This window comes from Trachymyrmex cornetzi, unplaced genomic scaffold (assembly GCF_001594075.2).
Source record: "Trachymyrmex cornetzi isolate Tcor2-1 unplaced genomic scaffold, Tcor1.1 scaffold1118, whole genome shotgun sequence".
NCBI classification, from domain to species: Eukaryota; Metazoa; Arthropoda; class Insecta; order Hymenoptera; family Formicidae; genus Trachymyrmex; species Trachymyrmex cornetzi.
In genome coordinates, this window is record NW_017295674.1 from 232,464 (window position 1) to 246,628 (window position 14,165).

The following is a 14,165-nucleotide window of genomic DNA, read 5'->3' on the forward strand; positions in this document are numbered from 1 at the left end:
CCCCCATCACTCGCTCGTCGATACGAACTTGTCGATATTCCGGCGACGCTTCAAGTTCCGTCTTACGTCGGGAATCTCACAAAAATCGCGAACACGCAGTAGCGGGAGTGGTGCGCGTATGTAAACTGGAGTAATCATAGATACGCGTGCGGCAGGTAATGCATATGTACATACACACTGACCGTCGACGTGATCACGCTGAAACTGAGATACGTCAGAAGCGGCGCGACGATCGCCCCAAGTCTAAAGTCACATTTTCATTGGAGGACAAACTGCTAAATAAATAAGTCCGTTTTTTCCAACTAAATTGCACGGTTTAACTTTTTTCTCTTTCATGCTGAAGAAAAATGGAAGAAAAGGGAGGGATAGTTTAGTTGAAGAGAAGTATAACTGAAAAGAAAGGTAATAGTTAATTCTAATAGTTATTCGATCCAACCAATCAGAACAATCAAAACATAACAGTTTTGCTACCGTTTTATGATTGTCTGCTGAAATAGGACCATTCTTCTAGATCTGAAAGTATAATCCAATCAGCGCGTGAAGAAAATTTCCAACAGTTGCAAAATGGTTTTGACGCACGCTTGCCTATCTGCAAAAATTCTGTCGATGACAGTTAGACAGCAAAATAAGTAAAGATGGCGGTTACCATGGATTCTGTAAGAGAAAAAGCGCTTCAAGATTACCGAAAGAAGCTTTTAGAACATAAAGAAGTTGAGTCACGTCTCAAGGAAAGTAAGATATTTTCGTAAATATTATAAATTTTATATAATACAATTTCATTTGCAAAGTACATATCTCAGAGGCTCATAACCTCTCACATCTCTTGTCAAGTTTTCTTTAGTCTATATTTTATTCGTAGGTACGTTTTTCTTGTGATATTATTGTATTGATATTTTTTTTTGAACTTTTTGTTTTATGTCTTACAATTAATTTATTTTAAAAACCATAAAATATACGTACTTTCTAGTGAGAGAACACCTCAAGGATCTGACAAAGCAATATGACAAGTCTGAAAATGATTTAAAGGCATTACAAAGTGTTGGACAAGTATGTTGTAATATTGTAACTTAATAATTTATAATTATCTTTATGTTCTATATTTCACGATCTTTATCTTACAGATTGTTGGAGAAGTATTGAAACAACTTACAGAAGAAAAGTGTAAGTAATCAATTTATATTGACTAATGTATGTCTCTGCATCTCTATTTTGTTATATTTAATTTTAAAGATGGCTAAAAATTTCAAGTTTTATTACAGTGATGCAGTTTACATTTTGTAAGAACAATGAGATATACATTTAACATAATAAATATTTTTTGTATAGTTATAGTTAAAGCAACAAATGGTCCACGTTATGTTGTTGGATGTCGACGTCAATTGGACAAAAATAAATTAAAATCTGGAACTAGAGTTGCTTTAGATATGACAACTCTTACGATCATGCGTTATTTACCACGTGAGGTAAAAAAAACTCACTAATTCATCTTTAGAAAGATTGGCTTCTAATTCTTCAAAAATTTATTCATATTGTTGTATTTTAGGTTGATCCATTAGTTTATAACATGTCTCATGAAGATCCTGGCCATGTGACTTATTCTGCAATCGGTGGTTTGAGTGAACAAATACGCGAATTGCGTGAAGTTATAGAATTGCCATTATTAAATCCTGAACTTTTCCAAAGAGTTGGAATTACTCCTCCCAAAGGATGCTTGTTATATGGTCCTCCAGGTACTGGAAAAACATTATTGGCAAGAGCCGTTGCCAGTCAGTTAGATGCAAATTTTTTGAAAGTTGTTTCGAGCGCTATTGTTGATAAATATATTGGAGAATCAGCTAGATTGATTAGAGAGATGTTCAATTACGCTCGTGACCATCAACCTTGTATTATATTCATGGACGAAATTGATGCTATTGGTGAGCATACGATATTTTTAATTTAAAGAAATATCTAGATATTGAGAGAAAATTATAGGTTAAATATTAATAAAATTAATTTATTTTTACATATATATAGGTGGCCGCAGATTTTCGGAAGGGACAAGTGCTGATCGAGAAATCCAGAGAACTTTGATGGAGTTGTTGAATCAAATGGATGGATTTGATTCTTTGGGCCAAGTTAAAATGATAATGGCTACAAATAGACCTGATACTTTAGATCCTGCATTGTTACGACCAGGAAGATTGGATAGAAAGATTGAAATACCGCTTCCTAATGAACAAGCTCGTTTAGAGATTTTAAAGATACATGCCTTGCCAATTGCCAAACATGGTGAAATAGGTAAGAAACTAGTTCATTTTTAATGTTTCCAGTATTTTAAATATTTCTTTTTACAATATTATATAAATATACATGTAAATGTAGATTATGAAGCTGTGGTTAAACTCTCTGATGGGTTCAATGGTGCTGACTTAAGAAATGTGTGCACAGAAGCTGGCTTGTTTGCAATACGATTAGAAAGAGAATATGTAATACAAGAAGATTTTATGAAAGCTGTCAGAAAAGTTTCTGATAATAAGAAACTCGAATCGAAACTAGATTATAAACCTGTGTAATTCGTTGTATAATATTATCATTTTATATTTCAAAAGTAATATTAGACGTCTATTAATTTTATATGACCCAAGTGGATCATTCAATATTGTCTTACTAAAATTATTTTTATTTTCTATAATGAAATTATATTTGTGTAGAAGAGAATTTATTCAGCATTAACACATTAGCAAATTTGTATGATATAATTAATAACATCGATATAATCTAAAATGATTGATGTAAAATAAATATAGAAACCTTTGTTTTTCTTTCTGATTTTGCTAGATTAGTGCGAATATTTATTTGCATATTTTACAAAATACTAAATATCGTATTTATAACATTTGTAAGAATTATAATCTACTCTGTATTGCCTGCAAGACGAATTTTTTTCCTTTCTTGATATTCTTGCGCATTGTCATATCTTCTTTTATATAAAACGGGAAACAAGTTTCGTTTAACAATAGTATTTTTTAAAATTTGCCAGGAGGCATTGAGACGTTTGATTGTAGAATTCAGAGTATCGTGAGTAACAAATCTATCGTTATCAAATTTGAATACTCGCAGTCCTACATCTGTTAATACCCACAAATTTTGTTTGTGTAAAAGACATTCGATAGGTTCAGTTTCCACGGTTATGGACTCCAAATAATTTGCTTTTAACTGTGTGTTACTGTCACCACTAATCCTATAAACTAACAGTACTTTGCTACTATAAAAACTTATTATAATTAAAGATTCTATTTTACTAAAATAATATACTCTGAGATACTTGACAGGCAATATATCTACAGATTCGTCATACTGACAGTCACGGAGGTCTTGATTAAATCTTTCTACGTCGCATTTCGATATCTTATCGTAAAAATTGACAGACAGTAGTGCACTACCACATTTATAGTCCCACAATTTAAAGACTCCATCACCACCGCACGATATTAGGACGCTCTTCTCATGAGGCAACTCTGAGATATTTGTCACGAATTTTTCATGTCCCAAGCAGTAAGATACAATGTTATAACAGTTAGGAAACATGGAAATTCTTATTTTTTCATCTCTGTCAGTTGTCAGAACGTACTTCATGTCTTGTGTGACAAGTACATCGAGAAGCATTGACAAGTGTCCCAAGATGAAGGTTCCAGCTTCCGTTGGACAACTGGTGGAAAACAGGTAAACATCTCCAGCCTTATCTGCTATCACGATATCGTTGTTCGGTGAGAATCTCACTCTGCTTGCAGCCCTGATGAGCGTTCGATTCGACAAAAGCTTCAAATCCTTTGTTTCATACAGGCACAGTTGCTTGCGATTCGTGCATACCGCAAAATATTTCCCATCTTCTGAAAACGCCAGAGACGTTATCATGTGATAAGTCTCGATATCCACTTTGTTGTGCACGTCTATCTTCCTCTCCGACTCCAGATCGGGCAAAATTATCGTGTTTTCGGTGTTATTGTAAATATCGTGCATTATCACACGTTCATTGTTACACAGAGCAACGTACGACTCGTACACAGAAAAGCTCATTGTTGTAACGTTCGTGAAAGCTCTTAAAATAACATTATTGTTCGCAGCAATGAACGAATGCAATCTCTAGTGTCATACGTGCATCAATGCAACACGTGTACTTTACAACCTAACCTAACTTTTGTACAGATGATACGACGCGACGCAGCGGTGACATCGAGCGTATTCAGCAGACACGACAGTTGAGTAAAAGCTCGCTACTATTAGTGCATTCTTCTAGATATAAACATCTGATTGGATAACCTAGAAGAATACACCAACATAGTGACCGATTCGCTGAATGCAGCTGATGCCCATTTCCACCAATATAGATTAACTTTAATCTCGGAAAGTTGATCTGCGTTGGTGGAAACGGACCTGAATGTGCCCAATAGATCCGTTCAATCAAATGTGTCTGTTACGTAGTTTTCTTCGCGCTGATTAGACTATATTTTTCTATTTAGAGTTACATAAGGTTGATATTACATTTGTCGACAAAAACGCACAAATGAAATTAACAGCCTAAAGTCCTGGACACAACGAGGGAATATCGATATCGATAGAAATAACGATTTCAACCTATCAGAAATCGGATACACCGGATTACACGGTTTCCGATAGGTTAGAAATCGTGTAATTTCTATCGCTATCGCTATTCCCTCGCGTTGTGTCTGGGGCTTTAAGGTCACTTCAACCAACTCCGATTAACTTTAATCAACGATGAGTCCATTTAAATTGACCAATCGCATTTGTCAACGACAGATGCGACGCGGCCTGACTGTATGAGTCAATCCTGCCAAATTAGTATGCTATCTTTGCATTTTTGAACGATAATGAATTCCAATGATCAATCATTATATGATTAGTCACAGTTCAAGTCAAGTGAATCGGATGTATATAGGTATATAGGAAAGGAAAGCCGGTTTCCGCCAATCTTTTTATCGCGCGATCCGGTTTGATTGAATTGAATTTCGATGGAGAGACCGTTTGACTGTTATTCCAGGACGCTTACGTTTTCGTGAGTTTTCGAACGCACGATTTCATCCGGTTTCTCCGGCGGTCCGCGGCTCCGGCTAGTCGGGTCGCACGACGCACACGAGTGCGCGGAACGGAGTACAATAGAATCGTGTCTGTTTGCGTTTTGCGACCCGTCCGAGAGTTCGTAACGCCGACGAGTTACGGCTGACAGCTGGGGCGATCCCCATATCTCTTCCTTCTTCAACGTCACGGCGAACATGATAGAAATTATCCGACGGGCGACGACGCGCCGGACTGTTCCGTAGACGATCCCAGGCTATAAATATCGAGACAAACGGCGCGGCGGGGATTTAAATTTGGATCGTATCGAACGGCACAACCGGCCGGAGGGGTAGGACGAGGACTATTTTAAAACGATTGGGAGGCGGTTTTATGTCGGTTTCGGTACGACAAGTATCCGACGCGTTTGCGATTGACGTCAACGAGGTTCACTTCGTATAGTCCGTCTTCGTCGTAACTGCCGTTAATATGGGGATAATACTGTCCAGATTTCAGGTGAGTATTGGAACGTGTCGAGATCTCTTTCTAACGTTTCGTTGAGGTTAGCACCAACCATACGTGCACGGCGTTCCGCATTTATCTATCCGCGGTTAAACGAATATCGAACAATATTTCTAAATGTCATTCATGTCCTATTTATAGCCGTGAATCCGTTTGGATGACGACAGTTTCGTAATCGCGTAGATTGCGTTAACCTTGGGGCGAAGCAATAACTTTGGGTCCTTTTTTTAAACATAATGAGATCGCGAGACGGCGCGTAACTGGCCGTATGATTACGTTTTTTATCTGGCATCTTTTTTAAACTGTCGCGTGTATACGAGTCCTTGGGTTTGTCGTGCAAAACGATTTCCCCGGTGCCCACCATTGTCATGAGTAAACAAAAACGGTCGATAAATTTATTCCGCAGGGATATTGCGAGACCCAAACATTAACATTCAATGACGAACTTTGTTCTAATTTACACGCGTCATTGCGAAGGAATTACATTATCGATATATGAACGATATGCGTTGTTACTTTGTAAATTGAAATCGAATTATCTTTTAGTATTTATTTAATTAACTATTTATTTTTATCTTTTTAATCTCATATAAATATCTATATAAAGCCTACTCCATAAATATATAATACAAAGAAAATGTATTTTGCAAATCTTATTTTTTCCTATCATATTTTTTCAATACTTAATTTAATATTTTACAGAAAAACTATAAATATATTGAATACTATAGAAAAAATTTGTGCTACAGTTTTACTTTTTTCAAGAGAAATTACTATCATGATTTTCGTTAAACGTTTTTTTTTTTTATATAAAGAAATATATTTATGTATTTATTATTAATAAGGTATACACATTATAATGTAAAATATGTTTTTCAGAAAAAAAAGACAACCATTGAAATTTTGGAGGGTCTAGATGCAGTGAGTATTATTTTATTGTTACTGCGTGATATATATTATAAAATTGCATTACATAACTTTCTGTTTTAACAGCAAATCAAAGACATCCAACAGTATGGACAGACTACGGAACAAAAACACAAAAAGATAGTGGGAACTATCATCATTTACGGAGTTGTCCTTTATGTTATGATAGCATTCATCTTTTACTTTTGTTTCTTCCCAGCATCATTATACGATCAGATTTTTTATATAACACCATTACTATTTTTCCCAATTTTGTAAGTATGCAAATATGAGACACTTCTTAATTATAATCGTATATGGATTTTTTTAGCTAGGAAATACAATCAAGTACATTTTCCTTTCAGAATACTTTTAACAAAGAAAATGGTTTCATGGTATTATAATCGTAAAATTACTCTTAACCAAGAAAAATTATCTACTGCCATGGCAGAGAAAAAGAAGATATTAAATGAAGTTACCGAAACGGAGACGTATAAGAAAGCTAAAGAAATATTATTAAAATTTGCACCGGACGAATTAACCAATAACATGTCACCTGTAAGTAGACTTACATTGTTGTCGTAATTATTTAAATATTACATTTAATTAAATATTATTTAAATATTTAATTAGATAATGCTACATAAATAAAGAAAACTAAAATTATATAATTTATATATTATTTTACACTTATTTTACACTAATTTTTTTTATAAGTTTGACTTTACATTTATTAGATTTTATTTCTTTCTTTACAGTTAACTCCAAAGGTTTGTACTTCGGAACGCGTAATACTTACGAGTATATGTAAAAGTATATAAGAATAAAATGAAATGGTAGCAAAATTAGAGAAAATGAAACACAAGCTTATTAAAAGATTATATATTATTAAAGGATATATATTATTAAAAGATTCTTTGTGAAAACATACAAATTTAATGATTTTGTTTGTAGCTTATTTCCAATAGGATGTCCATACCATCTGAGACACCTCGGCGTCCTACGCCACAGGCTGTAATATCTCCTCTACATAGTGATTTAAGAAGAAGAATTGTAACGACTCAAAATACACAGATGGCTGTATCTGTTTCTGGTCAAACGACATCTCCCATTAGATCGATTAATCAACCTTTAAATACTTCTATGCAGTCTAGAATAATTAATCCTGCAGCCATGGGTTTTCGTAAGTAAAAATATAATATATAATATAATATATAATGATTTGCAAAAATATTATACTTATACGTATTTTGAAGTATGTCACATATAAATTCATTAATTATATAAAAATAATTAACGACTGCATATATATGACTTTAGGATCACCATTACCACGACCTGTGTTGCCGCAACAAAGAACAGTCATTGATCGTTTGGTTGATTATTTAGTAGGTGATGGTCCTGCAAATCGTTATGCTTTAATTTGTCGGCAATGTGAATCGCACAATGGAATGGCTCTGAAAGAAGAATTTGAATATTTCGGTAAAATGTTCATTTTTTTAAAAGAGAGAGAGTTTTCCCTCAAAATATATTTTAATAGATGATATAAATATACGTATACTTTTACAGCGTACAGATGTTGTTACTGTGGTTTCTGGAATCCTGCAAGAAAACAAAAGCCTTCTGCTCCAAAATTAGATTTTGATAATCCTGCTACAACTTCGAGTGTAGAATCCGAAGCTAATTTACCTCATAATACAGACGAAGAGACAATAAAGCTTTCTGACAATGAGCTGGAAACATGTACACATTCAGATACAGGTATATAATTTTTATAATTTTTATTATTTATGTTGATTTCTCTAGTAATTTAATTTAATTTTATTGCCAAGATTTTTTATCTCTAGTGTGAATAATACATATGACTGCTAGAATAATTATCGGTATTTGTATAATTTTGTGTTTTATAGATTCAGATATTGAAGTAGTTGAAAGACCAGGCGAAACATCTGACACTCCTGAATCCGAAACCAAGGAATTAATAGAGGAGAAAAAATCCGAGGAGAATAAAGTACAGTCTGATGAAATTCAATCGTAGCACTCATAACTTTTCTATTCAAATAACTAGCCTGAAGGCGAAAAAGGATATTTGTAAATCTTCAAGTAAGTTTAAAATTTGATAAAAGTGTGAAGAAAGATAAATAAGCAAGAATGGTAACGTCAATGAATGAAATAAAATAAATTATAAGATATAAAATATGTTGACTTTCTTAACGTATAATAAAAGCTAGAAATGTAAAATATCTTTTTAGATTATAGATGTAATTGTCAATTGAAACGTTGCTATTTAATGGAAATCGTTGCTCTGAAGTTGCTTTAGAAGTAACAAATATTATATATGATTGTTGATACGTAATATAAAATCAATAGACTTTTCTTATCTAAGTTTTGATTATATAGCATTTGCGAAACAATTTGTGAAAAATGTATGAAGATTCTATACTTGATGATCATGAAAGATTATTATCATTCCAAATCTTTATTAGCATTAGTGCGGTTATCAAATGCAAACGGCTGAAATAAGAGCAAGAAATCATTAGTCTAATTTCTTTTAAATTCCTCGTAGATTTCATACAAATATTTATATACAACAATATTTATATGAAATTGCGTTTCATTTTTAGTTTTTGAGGCACAATTTAACCAAATGCAACAAAATACTTGAATGCATTGCATGCATGTGAAAAGTTCATGTTGCATATCAATTAATAATGTATTTTTTACAAGACTGCCTATCTTATCTGCAGTGATAGATCATTATTTATATTAGGCCACAAATTTTTTTGAGAAGCTACGCTGATCTTTCCTTTGTACATTTTAAGCTCAATCAACCATGCCTTTTATCTGAATATTGCTATAGTTTCATATATTGTTTTATTAAACGGAAAAATAAATTACATTCTAGCGTATTAAAATTTAACTATTAGTTTAGATATAAGGCTATTACGAAACATGAATTTTGTTATGTAAATGCGTCGTTTTTTGAAAAGAATGAACGAAAAAGAATGCATTTTGTAGCAGCACTATCTTTTTCATGAAAAATTATTTAACACTCAGATAGCTTCTAGATTAAATAGTATCATTATAATAGAAATCTGAGAATGCGCTCTATATTATATTACTTATGATTACACTCTACTGTGATTCTAGATAGGCTAATAAAACTCAAGATTATTGTATCAGCTCGAATTCGACTTTAACGTAATCGTAAATTGTAAAAACTATTGTATTTTTTTGCTTCCTAAATAAGGAATTGTACTGTTATTTTAGTATGATAAATTTATATGTGAAAAAGATACTTGAGCAATTTGAAAAATTCTTGGTATAATACAATTTTAGACAGAATTTAACTAGTTTTATTTTTTCACCTTGGTATGTATCATGAAATTATTTGGAATGAAATCCAATTGGAATTATTCTGGTTTTTTTTCTAGAAAACAATGAAAATCTAGGTAATTATTGAGTATCGATCGAAATCCATTCCAAATAATTTTATAATACTTATCCTTATTCGGTTATTCTGCCGATAATAGATAATAGCAATAATGCAATTGTTTATTCATTCGGGTGTTAATATTAATTCTCATTCAAATTATTAATATTAATTCATTCAAGTATTAATATTAATTTATTATTTCCATTTCAATCATCTTTATTTTGATCTCTCGTTTGTTGGACATGTTGGAACTTGGAACTCCCGCGTTTTAGGATGTCATTGTATTCGTTATAGCGCATGCGCGAAAAATTCAATGCGGTTTTCAAAGAATGTTTACCATATAATCCGATTCACGCTTACGGCATTTAAAACTTATTGGCTGCGTTCAACAGAAAAAGCAGCTTTGCAACAATAATATTTTTTAATATGATTATAAAAATTTCCACTTTTGTTTTCGCGTTAAGAAAAAATGGGGAGCTTTCCAGCAGGGACACAAATCGGCACAAGTCATTCAGAGATAGAATATCTTTGTTTCTTATTGATTATTGATCAAGGACAGAAACCGTTTTATGACTTCGCTCAGATTGGACTATTCCTTTAAAACTAAAAGTATAAACCAATCAGCGCGACGAATCATAAAACGGTTGCAAAACTGCTGAGTCTGCTGAACGCAGTCAATGACTCTTGTGTCAATTTGTGTCTCTGAAGGACTCCGCACAATAAAAGAAACAGAGAACAGAGAATAAGAATTTCAACCTATCAGAAATCATGTATTGTGGAATACGCAGTTTCTGATAGGTTGAAATTTTTATTCTGTTCTCTGTTTTCGGTTCCTTTTATTGTGCGGAGCCCCTTACTGATTCCTTGGACGGACACATATGGCGGATTGCAACCAATAAAAAATTGTTATCTCATTAACTTAATGCCCCCTCCACACAGAACGCGGCACTGTTTACTGCGCGGTAAAAATTGGCGTAGTAACCAATCAATTTATCGCTTTTCCATAGGAGCGGAAGAATGATTGGTTATCGTGTCAACTTCAGTTGCGCTGCAAGCATGTTCTGTGTGCAGGAACCATTATTATTATAGGAACATTAGTTCTACGTTGTATCTCGTCTAGATATTTCCATGATACATGGCTCTGTAAGCTGGTAAGCATGTAAATCGGTCTTAATTTATAGGCTTCAATTTCTACGTGAAAATAGTGTCCGTCTTGTCCGTTCGTTTATTCGATCGGCGAATTACCGTGCAAGGTAAATCTAAGAATTTTTTCGGCATCATCATATAATTCGTTAAGAGACGTACATATACCATAAGATCGAATGTCATCCTTGATATTTGTGCTAATAGTATCGTGTAATATGTCTTATCGTCAATGATTTTAATGCGAGCGCGTAACGGGTTCCAAGGCTTCTAGCCATTGAGGCTTGTTTCCGACAAGTTTTACTACATTATGTGACCACGTATAATGACGTGAAATTTCGTGACAAAACGTTCCGATTTAGGTTTAACAGTGACCGAGACGTGTTAGCCATAGTTATAATACACCGTAGCGAATCACGACATTAGGTAAAAGTCACAAAGAATCAAAATAAATTGCCCTTAGTGAACTGTTTCTCAGGCTTTTTTGGCGGACGCCATAATGTCCATTCATGACGATATTCGTGCGGGACTCGAGATTTCGCGCCAATGGTTGCCGATGGCCGTTCGTTTGTCGATACTATATGATTGACTCTTCATCGTGTACTTAACATCGAAAATGTACTTATCTCACTTCAACATTTCGTGCGAATCTATTTTGTTAAACATTATCTGACCACTGTATTAGATACACTTTAGGTGGGGTCGTGCTCTATCGACTTTAGCACGTGGTAGCTTCTAATTTTTTCATTTTGTTTTTTTTTTAGAAATTTTACTTTTTTGTATGGAGAATAAGAATTTGTATATAATGTATTTTTTACAGGTCAGTAAACATGCCAGAATTGACGGAGCTTGACAAGGCGGCGAGCTCGGAGCCTACAAAGGTGGAGTTGGTAGGTATCGGTTCTGCAACTGATTCTGACTCGGACGATACTATACCGGAATTAGAAGATGCTGGCACTCCGGGTACCGTCGGTTTTCCTGGCACAACAGTCACTGGACTTCCTATTGATATGGTATCCAAGGCCAAGCAAAGCCGTGGAGAAAAGAAAGCTAGGAAGCTCATGAGCAAATTAGGATTGAAGCCGGTAAACTTAAATGTTTTAATATTCTAATAAATTTATTTTTTTTTTTTTATAAATTTATTGTCTCTGAAATGTATTACAATCTCATACTCTTTCAAAACTTAACTTTTCAATCAATCTTTTATAAACTGAAACATGTATGGAAGAGAATTGGGATCAAACTTGTCGATTATGAGTTTATTACACATATTATTTCTATACATTGAGTTACATATATCATCTCTCAAAATTGATTTTATATCCAAGACAATGTTGCTTTGCTTTTTATGTTCAGGTTCAAGGAGTCAACAGAGTAACTATTCGTAAATCAAAGAATATTCTGTTTGTTATAAACAAGCCAGATGTTTTGAAGAATCCAGCTTCAGATACTTATATAGTATTTGGTGAAGCCAAGGTAACGAAGTAACTCTGACTGTATAATAACAAATAGATCACATTTATTGAACTCCTTATTTTATGATGATTATTGAGGTTTCGCAAACTAACAGAAATTATTTGTTGAAAGTACCTTGGCAGACTGATATTTCACAATTATTTATTATTACATCAATATAAATTAATATATATTTTTAATATATATATTTTATATATTAAAACGTTCTTTATAGATTGAAGATCTCAGTCAACAAGCTCAAGTAGCAGCAGCAGAAAAATTCAAAGAACCACCAGTTATACCAGCAACTGAAGCTGGTGGCAGCACTACGGTAAAATATGTTTTATAATTATAGATTAATGTATATATTAGTTTGAAATGCAATATTAATGTGTAACAGTATTTAATATAACTTTCTTTTTTTATATTAGGTTGTTGCTCCTATACAAGAAGAATCAGAAGAAGAGGTAGATGAAACAGGCGTGGAAGAAAAAGATGTTGATCTGGTTATGTGTCAAGCTAATGTATCACGAGGGAAAGCTATTAAAGCTCTTAAGAATAATCAAAATGACATCGTCAATGCTATTATGGTAAGTTTCGAATATATATATGTATATTTATGTACTTTATACGTTTAAATATTTTTACATAATCACATGATGATTGTTTCAAGGGTTTCGCTTATACACTTTTATCAGAATAAAAATTGTGTTGAATATATCTTGGCAGACTGACTCGTTTTCTGTTAATAAATTGTGCTCGATAAACATAGTGAATTTGTAATTTATTCATTTATTTTTTATTTCAGGAATTGACAATGTGATAGAGCTGCTTAAAAGTAGGATATACGCTGACCGTTCCGAGATTGTAATTTCATTATACGTACCATCAGAAAGCGTCGTTCTTTTTTTATTTTATCGGATTGAAAGAAAAAGCCACAATATATTGTGAGAAAATTGGCTATATTAATCTTCCGTAATTGTCTTAAAAAATTGAATTCGAATGTATATACGAAATTCGTGTAAAACAAAAGATAAATATATTAAGATCACTGTAAATTTTCTATTTATTTTATTATATATTAAAAAGATGTATTGACATTGCCATTTTTTTTAATTTTGTTTATAGGCCATTTTGATGATACAATTTCATATCAATTCTTAGTATATTTCGATTTGGAGTGACCAGATGGGACGATTTGTATCAATGAGTTGCGATGGATAATATAGAATGGATGATCATCCGTCGATAACTAATTCTCTGAATTCGGTCATGGAATATCATATCGATAACAGGTACGTCAGTCTAACTATAGAAGAATATAAAATGAAAGATAAAAAATAAATGATGAGCATGATATAATTAATTCTATTCAATCATTTTAATTGTAATATTAATGAAGCCAACGCGATATGTTCAAGAAATTTATGAAGATTTTTTTGCATTGTATAACTTAACAAATTAGTATACGAGATTGATACGAGATGGCAGCACAAGTATCTTGAGAGGTTGTCATCCATTTTTCACATATGCATGGCAGTGGCACAGCAATAAGCAGGTAATTCAAGAATAGACGTATTTAGAAACAGTATAATCAATATATTTATTTGGAAATATGTAAGTATATTTTAAATAATACCGCGCGTAT

The 14,165-nt window shown here is 33.0% G+C and overlaps 5 protein-coding genes across 8 annotated transcripts in view; 3 read left to right on the forward strand and 2 right to left on the reverse strand.

The window, feature by feature from the left end:
• Positions 1–503, reverse strand: part of Akt (AKT serine/threonine protein kinase) — a 4,472-nt gene extending 3,969 nt beyond the window's left edge. Inside the window, exon 1 of the mRNA XM_018511043.1 lies at positions 472–503. Coding sequence (XP_018366545.1) covers positions 472–503 — 32 coding nt within the window. The remainder of the gene's footprint in view (positions 1–471) is intronic.
• A 111-nt stretch (positions 504–614) lies between these two features.
• Positions 615–2,618, forward strand: Rpt4 (Regulatory particle triple-A ATPase 4). The gene is made up of 7 exons (XM_018511105.1): positions 615–732; positions 968–1,047; positions 1,122–1,161; positions 1,327–1,463; positions 1,544–1,916; positions 2,017–2,280; positions 2,365–2,618. Exons 1-7 carry the CDS (start codon positions 636–638, stop codon positions 2,553–2,555), a joined length of 1,182 nt encoding a protein of 393 aa, XP_018366607.1. The 5' UTR covers positions 615–635; the 3' UTR covers positions 2,556–2,618.
• Positions 2,619–2,806: 188 nt separating this feature from the next.
• On the reverse strand, positions 2,807–4,159 carry wuho (tRNA (guanine-N(7)-)-methyltransferase non-catalytic subunit wuho). Its single transcript, XM_018511428.1, has one exon. It carries the CDS (start codon positions 4,057–4,059, stop codon positions 2,896–2,898), a length of 1,164 nt encoding a protein of 387 aa, XP_018366930.1. The 5' UTR covers positions 4,060–4,159; the 3' UTR covers positions 2,807–2,895.
• A 764-nt stretch (positions 4,160–4,923) lies between these two features.
• Positions 4,924–8,662, forward strand: Lnpk (zinc-ribbon metal-binding protein lunapark). Of its 2 annotated transcripts, XM_018511070.1 has the most exons (9): positions 4,925–5,571; positions 6,457–6,498; positions 6,571–6,758; positions 6,849–7,041; positions 7,242–7,253; positions 7,438–7,666; positions 7,804–7,965; positions 8,053–8,244; positions 8,394–8,662. In XM_018511070.1, exons 1-9 carry the CDS (start codon positions 5,545–5,547, stop codon positions 8,519–8,521), a joined length of 1,173 nt encoding a protein of 390 aa, XP_018366572.1. In that variant the 5' UTR covers positions 4,925–5,544; the 3' UTR covers positions 8,522–8,662. The 2 variants fall into 2 exon arrangements, with proteins under 2 accessions (XP_018366579.1, XP_018366572.1); XM_018511077.1 differs by lacking the exon at positions 7,242–7,253 and having other exon boundaries at positions 4,924–5,571.
• Positions 8,663–11,080: 2,418 nt separating this feature from the next.
• Positions 11,081–13,547, forward strand: Nacalpha (nascent polypeptide associated complex protein alpha subunit). Of its 3 annotated transcripts, none has more exons than XM_018511095.1 (6): positions 11,081–11,172; positions 11,883–12,147; positions 12,419–12,538; positions 12,753–12,848; positions 12,949–13,107; positions 13,326–13,546. In XM_018511095.1, the coding sequence occupies exons 2-6, from the start codon at positions 11,893–11,895 to the stop codon at positions 13,338–13,340; spliced, it is 645 nt and encodes a 214-aa protein (XP_018366597.1). In that variant the 5' UTR covers positions 11,081–11,172; positions 11,883–11,892; the 3' UTR covers positions 13,341–13,546. The 3 variants fall into 3 exon arrangements, with proteins under 3 accessions (XP_018366597.1, XP_018366590.1, XP_018366584.1); XM_018511088.1 differs by lacking the exon at positions 11,081–11,172 and adding an exon at positions 11,200–11,488 and having other exon boundaries at positions 13,326–13,547; XM_018511082.1 differs by lacking the exon at positions 11,081–11,172 and adding an exon at positions 11,611–11,680 and having other exon boundaries at positions 13,326–13,547.
• Positions 13,548–14,165: the final 618 nt, after the last annotated feature.